This window comes from Battus philenor, unplaced genomic scaffold, assembly GCF_028537555.1.
Source record: "Battus philenor isolate CCGP_79_NKW_IND1 unplaced genomic scaffold, ilBatPhil1.0.hap1 SCAF_19, whole genome shotgun sequence".
NCBI lineage: Eukaryota > Metazoa > Arthropoda > Insecta > Lepidoptera > Papilionidae > Battus > Battus philenor.
Window position 1 is genome coordinate 10,921,227 of NW_027181681.1, and position 10,457 is coordinate 10,931,683.

General features: G+C 34.5%; 1 protein-coding gene across 1 annotated transcript; it reads left to right on the forward strand.

Annotated features, from left to right (window-relative positions):
* Nucleotides 1-624: 624 nt before the first annotated feature.
* LOC137921335 (ionotropic receptor 75a-like) lies at nucleotides 625-8,326 on the forward strand. The gene is made up of 8 exons (XM_068764041.1): nucleotides 625-818; nucleotides 1,455-1,624; nucleotides 3,111-3,337; nucleotides 3,912-4,011; nucleotides 5,153-5,331; nucleotides 6,810-6,914; nucleotides 6,998-7,164; nucleotides 8,125-8,326. Exons 1-8 carry the CDS (start codon nucleotides 763-765, stop codon nucleotides 8,324-8,326), a joined length of 1,206 nt encoding a protein of 401 aa, XP_068620142.1. The 5' UTR covers nucleotides 625-762.
* Nucleotides 8,327-10,457: the final 2,131 nt, after the last annotated feature.

The window sequence follows — 10,457 nt, forward strand, 5'->3', positions numbered from 1 at the left end:
AAAAAGATTTGAGAATATATGTCGTTTCGACCCATTGACGCCCACTGTATATCTATATAGCGTATCTAGATACGGGCTTCCACCAAATATATCTTTGGGGCTCTGTGTTTGGCACTAATCGGTATAACATAACTCCTGAAGATGCCCCGTGGAGACGTGAAACACGTGTTGAATGATTTGACGGTGGCGGTTGTGTGATTTGCATTGTTTGCCGCATACCCATTTATCAGCGGGCTGACGGTCGGTGCACTTTGTTGCACGACTACCACTGCATGTGCGGAAGTGGCTAAATATTGGTCTTTTTCTTACTTATCTATGGGAAATTTTCCAAAAACGCCACGATTGGCAATCGCTGTTTGGTATTATGGTATGCATAGGACGCTGCTGCTTTAAAAACTTGATTTGGGAGCAATGGCAGCCCTTTGAATTATTTAAGACTGGATTACGGGAATTGAACCTGTGATCTACGATCGCAAGTGTCAATCCTCTATCTCTGGGCCGATGCTGCTCAAGAATGTGTGTTATATAAAAACATTCTTATTATTATGTTAAATTTAATAATAAACAATCTTGTCAATCAATCAATCAAACATATATGTTGTATGTATATCATTTATTCTTATACATATAGTTCATAAAACTTCGGCATCTAGTAAACTGATATCAAGCCTCCGCGGATATTTTAATGAAAGCCTACTCGACATAAGGCCTCACAGAGAACAATTCCGAAGGCGTAAAGACCTCAATGGACACCCTCTTACCATGTCAAATGTTATACAAGATAGCAACAATACTCGCTATCATTTAGAGGATCGACTGTAAGTAAAAAGCCTTTATCTAAAACTAACTGGAGTATTATAACCCTATCTAGTTAGCCAACATCAAAGGTGTTAAAATCGCGGCCCGCATGCAGCTTAACATTAACATATCGACCGAGTCAAAATTTCTTACGTAAAGTCAAAAAAAATGTATTAGAAACGAAACCAGAATAAAAAATATCTGCTTACTCATCTTTTCAGCCAATAGATGGCACTGTAAGGTACAACCTTCCCCAAAGATCGTCACTATGGAAAAATAATTATAATATTCTTTATTCATGACTTATAGCTGTATCCTGCGCGTGTAGTTATGTTACCAACTAAAATAAATTTAAAATACGTTACAAAAATATTTAATTTATATTGAGTAATTTTATTGATTTTGAACAAAATTAAAAAAAATGTGACATTTTTCTATTCGGTTAGAATTATCTACTACGCGCAAATGTCATCTTGCATTTGGAGTACGAAAGCCCAGGAAAAATTTTAGTCGATAAGTTCACGTAACTGAAGGTTCCGTCGAAGCTGTCCCCGGGCTAACAGCGTCAACGTCAACTGAAACAAAGCAACATTTATTTTATGTAGATATACCACTTACCTTAACAGAAATATTAATTTAATTAATATCGTAATTAGAGAAGGTCATCATGATGCAATAGCCAAGATATCATGGATGGTTGTGAAACTGGTTTTTGAAATGTTGAACGCGACACCGAGATACATCTTCAGCTATCGTTGGGGTTATAAACAAGATGGCCGTTGGTCTGGAATGATTGATGACATAATAAATAACAGAGCTGATTTGGGTAAGTCATCATCTGAGTGGACTTCTACTGTCATCATCATTTTAGCCATCCAGCGTCTTCCAACAATTGTTCATCTCTTTTATGATACTTTCATTTATGATATTAATTTATTTGCGTCATGAATATAATGCAAGAAGAACCCAATTAAATATGAATTCGGATATACGACATTTCAGTTGACGTCATCATTATTTCAGTTCTAAAACTATATTATATGTATATATACATTTCTAAAGACAATAATGGCTGTAACGCAACTTATAATCGGTGCAGCAACCGATATGCTAGAATTATACAAATCATGAGATGTAATTTATAAAAAACTTTCTTCTATTTTTATTTAATGGAATCAGGCGTTACTCTGCGGAAGTCCATCCTAAGTAAGAAAAGGACCAATACTTAGCCACTTCCGCACATGCAATGGTAGTCGTGCAACAAAGTGCACCGCCCGCCAGCCCGCTGATAAATGTGTATGCGGCAAACAATGCGAATTACACAACTGCCACCGTTAATTACACCGATTAGTGCCAAACACAGAGTTCTGTGTTTGGCACTAATCCATGTAATATTACTCCTGAAGATACCCCGTGGAGGGGTGAAACACGTGTTGAGTGATTTAACGGTGGCAGTTGTTAGTTGTGGCGGGCGGTACACTTTGTTGCAGGACTACCACTGCATGTGCGGAAGTGGCTAAATATTGTTCCTTTTCTAGCTTTCTTCTAATCACATATTAAAAAGCATATAAATCATAGATAATAGAAAATACAGACTATGACAACAGAGACAAGGAAATAAGTCTACAGCTTAAATAAATAACGAATTAAATCTAATACTATGTAGTATATGTGTAATAATGGTGTAATAAATGTAATGCCCATTACAAGACGTAGACGTCCCCCGAAAATCGTCACAATGACCGGTGCTGCGTTGCCCGTATCCATCGACTTCTTGCAACCTTGACTGTGTCATGGGTCAACTAAGTGATTAAATAAATATTTCTAATTTAAAATCACAGATAAAATAAATAACTGATAAAATAATGGAGACATGAAAATAAGTCTAAAGTTTGAACGATTAAAAAAAAAATAATATTATTTTCGTAATAATTTCTCCTTTGTAAGAAAAGGACCAATATTTAGCCACTTCCGCACATGCAGTGGTAGCAATAGCTATGTGTGTTACACCGATTAGTGCCACAAGTTGGCACTAATCGGTGTAACATAGCTCCTGAAGATGCCCCGTGGAGAGGTGAAACACGTGTTGTTTAATTTGGCGGTGGCGGTTGTGTGATTCGCATTGTTTGCCGCATACTCATTTATCAGCGGGCTAGCGGGCGGTGCACTTTGTTGCACAACTACCACTGCATGCGCGGAAGTGGCTAAATATTGGTCCTTTTCTTACTTAGGATGGATTTCCGCAAGATAACGCCTGATCCCATTAAAAAATTCTCCTTTGCCATATTCAATATTGTTTATTTATGTCTTAGGTACCAACTGTGCGCTATACACTGAACGTCTCGATGTAATACAGTACACGGACACAACAGCTCCCTTCAAAGTCGGCTTCATATTTCGACAACCTCCACTGTCTTACGTTGAAAACATATTCACCCTTCCATTTACCAATGATGTCTGGCTGGCTATCGGAGGCTGCGTCATCTTTTCAACGTTCATTTTATATTTAGCCAGCAAAATGGACGTTAAAAATGAAAGAGTGAGTGTTCAATTCAAATTAGTACTGGCCGAAAAAGTTAGTGTGATTGTTTATAGGTTATATTATGACGTTAATTTATGGGACACATTAACAGTAAAAATAATTGACGTCCTGATCTGAGAAGTTTCCACAACAAACTCAGACAGGTTTTTATAATCACTTTTACAATGTCTTTAATACATTTATTTACATGTTTTTTTTTTCATGAACTTGTTAAATTTATTACATAATAATTCAAGGAAATTACATGAAATTGGATCGTAATACCATACACAGTTGTCAACGAAAGAGATGTTAATTTTATGAAACACTAGCTATGCCTGCGACTACGTCCGCCGTGAATTTAACAAAAAAATTATACAAATTATTTAGTCTTTTTTTAGTTACACAATTTTCTTAAAATAAAAGCGTGGCGACGTACTGTGGACGTACTCTGCCCCATCTTGAGGACATAGGAATAAATGAATGAAATGATGCATCAAGTAGCGGTTTTTTTATATTACAAACAGACACTCCAATTTTATTTATTTTTGTATAGATTAGTAATTTACTAATATAAATAAACTGATTACAGAGACAATCACAACTGGACGGAAGTATAAGTGATGCATTATTGATTTCAATAAGTGCCTTCAGCCAACAAGGTTGTACATTGGAACCAAAGAAAATTTCTGGTGTGTTATTCATTATTTATAAATCAATAACTAATTATTTAATGCTATCATCATCATTATCGTGGGACATCACCTACTGGACATTGTCACCCTATAATTTCCAAAAAAAACAATTGAAAGCGATCTGCATCCAGTGTCTTCTTACCTTAACAAGGTCATTTGTCCACCTTGTGGGTTGATTTCCAGTCCTTGGTCTCCACTCCAGAACCTAAGATCTAGCCACTGTGGCTGTGTGGCCTCACTGCTGCCACTTCAACCAACTAAAAATAATTAGATATGTAACATAGACGCTTCTATTTTCGAAAAAATGTTTAGAAATTAGGAAGACCGGAAAGTAATGTCGATTTCTTAAGTCAATTTCACATGACTACATTTTTAACAAGTTTTTATTTGTTATCAACAATATATTCCCCTTCGTTATTAAAGACCTTTTGCCATTTAGTATATAAATTTTCAATGCCAGAACGGTAAAAATCAATCGGTTTTTCTGTAACATATGTCGGAAGAAACGACATTACTTTCCGGTCCACTAATAAAATGTACACTTGCTTTTCAATCATAATATCAGCCGATAGATGTCTCAATTCATTAGACCTCCTTAAACATGTAACGTCTTAAACAGAATAGACAGCCCCGGGGACCATACCCGACACTTCTTCCTACAACGCGATGGACCCGGCGCGTTACATATCCGACAATTTATTTAAATTTTTAGTCAATTCATTTTTAATATTTTATGAAAGTCATTAAAATACACGAGGTAGAATTTTCAAATTAATTTGACGACGGGTATCCGAGGTCTTTTTTATTTATTTAGGTACACCAGCAGCAGGCATATGTTAAAAGCGCATATCAAGTTACCGTATAGATAATGGGTATTATGAGTGTTTTTATAGGTGACACAACATTAAAAATTCACCATGTAAAATATTGTAGAAAGATCAGATCACATCAAATAAAAAAAGCTTAAAAAGTGTTCGCAAGTAAGAGGAAACATCTGATTATCGATTTCAAATCAAAGTTAGGTTAGGTTAGGTTAGGTTAGGTTATATAGATTACGTCAATAAAGATAAATACAAAGGCAAAGGCATACATGCAATGTGCCTACTTCTACTTCAAAATAATTGAATTTCATTTGCAGGTCGCATGACGCTCTGGGTGATATTTACAGCGCTTATGGCGCTTTATGCAGCGTACTCAGCAAACGTTGTCGTCTTGCTGCAAGCGCCCTCTAATGCTATTCGGACGCTGACACAACTGTCACGTTCTAAACTCACATTAGCTGCTAATGATGTGGACTACAACCATTTTGTTTTTGGAGTAAGAAATAAAAGGATATTAATTATTACTAATTATAGGAGGTTTTATAGAATCTACTATTGCCTGGAAGATATGGAGTAATGTAGGAATTTAGTATAGCAGTCATTAAGAAAAGCAGCATCTATCTGGCTACACTCGATTGATAGTCCAACTCGGCTTCGGTACAGCTAACATTTTTAACTACCAGACTATGAACAACACAGCGGTAGAATACAGAGACTTGGGATCATATATCACCAGTTCAATTCCCGGAATAAAGTCTTACTTACTTTTTCTCTTAAGATGTTAATGCTGTTAGCCCTAAGTCTTCTAAAGCTTCGTCAGTACTGAGTTCATGGAACAGAACTACAGTCTTATATATTTCACACTTTGTACGTTAATGGTATATGGTTGCTACTGCTTACAAATAAGTTTCTAAAGAATAGGCAGCATAGTCCTCTGCGTACCATAATACCACACTGCGATCGCCAACCAACCTGCCAAGAATGGCGATTATGGTGTATCCCCCATAGATATCTTTAAGCTTGGCCTTGCGACATGCAGCACAGTATAGGTATATTAATTAAAGCCTTACAAAATAATATTACTACAGAAACATCTTAAATTGACGTCTGCAAAATCTTTATTTGTTAAAAAAATTATAGTAGCTTTGCATAATTTAATTATCATTAGAAAACTTATTTGTTATAAACCTTAAAATTGTATATCTTTGCTCTTAAGTAATATGCACCAGAATCAAAAAAACTTTTCTAAAAATCAGTTATTATTTAAAATAGGAATTTGATTTTAACGTATTGTGCCTTGTTTTGAATATAAAACTGACCAGAGCAAATCAAAGGTATATTAAGAAATGTCTCATTTGTTAATTAAGTGTATACAATAATACAAGTAAGGGTTAATCAATAGAACAGGTTCAAAGACGCTCACCATTCACGAGGCTCAGGGACTAAAGAGCGAAGCATTCATCGGCTGTATAACTGTCCATCATGCGACGGTAGCGATACCAGGTCACACAACCTGAGGATGACAGTATGGAGTATGGAGGAAGAAGTGGTCGCATAAAGCGCTATGTTAAAAACTGGACATTAGTAGGACGTCGTTAATTTAGATTCAAAAATTTAGTAAAAACTGCCACAAGCGTAGACGTGAACAATGTTTTTTTTTTTTTAATATTGAACGTAAATGTAAAACAAAGGCACGGGCGCTAATGTTTGATTGTAATAGTAAAAAAAAAAGCTAGGGGTTAGTCACATGAGCGCTTACTCCAATACATATCGTATATAATATTTTGTAACTTATTTGAGTTTGTTCAAGCAATTCTTAATTTTACGTTATTTAACCTTAATGTGAATATATTATTTTTCAAATAATTTATAAACAAATTGAAGAAATTTTTAAGTTTTACATTTATTGTTTTACATTTCTATAATCATCGATATATAAAAAACTCAACCTCTTTTATTTGATAACACATTTAGATGTTTACGGACCCAGTCAGAGTTGAAATAACAAAGAAGGTGAAACCGTCACAAGGAAAAAAACATTTTTATAATATCAATGAAGGTGTTGAAAGGATCCGAAAGGTAAAACTACTTCTATTTTTATTTTAAATAGTACAATGTATAACGCATCTAAACAAATATTAAAAGTTGTTTTGTGAATTCAGGGTTTATTCGGTTTTCATTCTATAGTAGAACCGGTATATCGTCGTGTTGAACAAACTTTCTTGGAGAGAGAGAAGTGTGACTTAGTAGAGATTGATTTTATGATGGGACTGGATCCTAGCGTACCAGTGAAGAAGGATTCACCGTATATAGAGCTGTTCAGAGTTAGGTTTGTAGAATATATATATTCATAGCTATTGAAATTTTTTTTTTAATTTTCTTTTTGTCTGTTGACGTTGACGTTTTAAGTTTAATGCCCTCGCAAGAATACTCAACTCCTTTTTACACTGTAGATACGTTCCTTGTAAAGGCGAGCAGATTAAAAATATTCATGACAGATGAGAAAACGAAATAATAATGAAATTCATATGACATAAATATTTATAAAACATAAACCAAAAATTTATTAATAACAAAAATTATTTATTTACACTTTTTTGTACACTATAGATAATAACTAACTAAAAAAAAAGAATTCATATAGAAGTACAAGAGACCGTCTTATTTTTCAAGGCAATCTGAACCAGACAACCTTTAGACGGAAATAGAGACTTGAAGGAGAGGGCAGTTTAGGGTGTACATATATATAAACGTAATAATAAATGTATAACTATATACATATATGCACATATACACGTGGAGATAAATACAATACTATACATATATACAAAATACTAAATAAAATAATAAATTTCAGAAGCTTAAATTACGTCATCGTCAGCGGCGCATCGAACAGGGAAATCCCACGCCAGAGCGCTTTATATTTATAATAATATATAATAAATATTTCTAGCCTTGTAGCCTAGCGGATTGTATTGGTTGAATATTGTTTTCGTAGTCTGAAGAATCTTTGTAAATATAAGCTTGATCAATATACATATCTCCTCCCGTCCTCCTAAAGACACCGCCTGAATGGCCACTTTCGCTGACAAGGGGAAAGTTTCGAAGTCTACTTCGAAACCACTCCCCCCTCTCTCCGCCTCTGGCCACATCAGCCTCGACCAAGCCTCTACTGATCTACAGTAGCCTCCATTTGAACAAATAATTTGAATATGAATGATTTGATTCGTTACATATTTAGATTCAAGTTTAGTTTTAGACGAATTACGAATAATTATATTTCTTAAAGCTTCAAACGAATCCGTGAAGTCGGCCTTCAATCTGTACTGAATAAACGTCTTCAAGTTCCAAAGCCTCAGTGCACTCAGAAGATTACGGCTTTTAACAGCGTGGGGCTTTTAGATCTTCATCCGATTTGGGCGCTGATGCTGTTAGGAGCAGCAACTGCGACATCTGTTCTTATATTTGAAATTATAATTTATAAAGTGTAAGTGTTTACAAATATTTTTAAGTTAAATGATCTCTATTTCTTATAGAGATAGTAACCTTTTTATCAGTTCATAATTTGATATTGTAATGTTCCATATGTGGCGAATTTCTCACCCACTTAATATAGAACGTTCAATATTAAACGTCAAATCTTTACGCGCGCCACTTGAAAACTTACAACTCACATTGGAAATACGACGTCCAAATATCAGTCCCATATAACAATATTGAGAAGACCAGCATTATGGGACATTTCTTAGTCTAGATGGAGAAAGCTCTAAACTTCATGAATAACAAAAAAAAATCATGGCGAGAAACAGCAATAGGTTTAAAATAAGTCATAGTGGTTTTTAGTTGGGCGTTGAAATCGACTGAATCCGCCGCGTACAAGTTGAAAGAGATAGCAATCATTTCACTATTTAAACATTAAATATTAAATGGAATCAGGCATTATTTTGCGGAAGTCCATCCTAAGTATGAAAACGCACATTAACCGCTTGCATTGTTGGTTAAACCAAACGTTTTGAGTTGCCACCCGATGTAATTTGGTTAATTTGATGTACAAACGCGCCTGTTCAGTTAGGCATGCTGATCTTAAATATTTAATGGAATCAGTGTCAGAATGTGTGGAAGTGGCTAAATATTGGTTCTTTTCTTACTTATTTAAACTTTCTCGTCATTTATAGCCTAACTATGTTTAACACTATGTATTAGATAAGTAAGAGCTAATTTTCAATGTATAAATAGTAACTGATGAGAAACAATCTAGGAAAAAATTAAATAAAGCAAAAATAAATGTACAAGCTCACATTGGTCGATCGAACAGATAAACAAAAATAAGAGTAGTAAATACGGACATAAATTGCAAAACAAAAAGGAAATGTAAAAAACTCCGTATATAAAAGGTCACATTTGGCAGCAGAGGATTTTACATATACTTAATGAAAAAAAACTATATTTCTGGTCATCGCGAGGGGAAAAAAGTAAATAAAATAAATCCCCTTAATAAATCAACACCGCTAAATTAATACTCTTATTCTCATATAAATTAGGTTAACAATAAGTTCGCAAGTAATTAACAAAATAAAATTAATATCTTATAAAAAACGAAACCAAATATAACAGGTCGCTACCGCATTATGGCCAGTATTTTAAGACGTGAAAAAACTGTTTCAGATGGTTGTGCGCTTATAGCATTTACCTTAGATCTCTTTATATTAACTAAGCTCAAATTCTTCTTCAAAAACATTAAACTTGCAGTAAATTATTTCAATTGACGTGTATTTACTATATCACATCCAAATATATTTTTGCATATTGTACACATAAACTGCACTAATATGCATCGCCTTTGAATATCGTATCATCAGGTGATTTTCTTCTCTCTCTCTCCTCAGTCATGTACTCTCATCAGAGTGGTCGTGGTGATGTCCCAGTCGGTTCTGGTGCCGCCACTGCTTTCGATATGCTTTACCAAGTAGGTGGTGTTTAACGGAGTGTGAGCATTCACTTAGCTGAGTTTTTAGTTGCAATTTTCATCATTTCTGTTCATCTTGCTGGAGAGCAACCACGAAATCGTTTACTCTCCACTTTGCCTTGCACTACAAAACTTTTCATTGCGTTCTCATTACGGTTGACTTGTCTAAAGAATTTGAGGATTCGTATTTGCACAGTTGACGATATCCTCTCTTTTAAATTAAGTTCTTTAAGGATCGAAACCAGCATCCCTCTCCAGCATCACTTCCCTGGGCGTCAATTTTCCGACGATCTAGAATCTTCAGCCTCCATGTCTCAGCTCCGCATAAAAAGTTTGGAAAGATTTCCTTTCTTACTCTTTCTAATAAAAGTATCTTTTTTTTCTCAGGTCCAGACAACACGATACGTCTAAATTAACAACGAAGAACACATTTAAGCTTAAATAGCATCTGATCATAAATAAAGAACAAGTTTACGTTTTGTATTTTATTTGCAAATTTTAGCTGAATCTAATAAATCAATTTTTTTGGTTGTATAATAAAATTAAAAAGTATGCACTCAAAAATTTTGCACTTTATTTGGTACAAATCGTTATTATTAATAGAATAATTATAATCGAAAAGAAACGCATAATTAGCTTTTCTGGTTAATATTTAT

What these genes read in the sequence shown, in the direction of transcription:
- LOC137921335 (XM_068764041.1), top strand. Translation starts at nt 763, where the DNA reads ATGTCAAATGTTATACAAGATAGCAACAATACTCGCTATCATTTAGAG. An exon ending in GTGTTGAAAGGATCCGAAAG is followed by an intron (nt 6,915 to 6,997) that starts GTAAAACTACTT and finishes TTGTGAATTCAG; the next exon opens with GGTTTATTCGGTTTTCATTC. An exon ending in ATAGAGCTGTTCAGAGTTAG is followed by an intron (nt 7,165 to 8,124) that starts GTTTGTAGAATA and finishes TATTTCTTAAAG; the next exon opens with CTTCAAACGAATCCGTGAAG.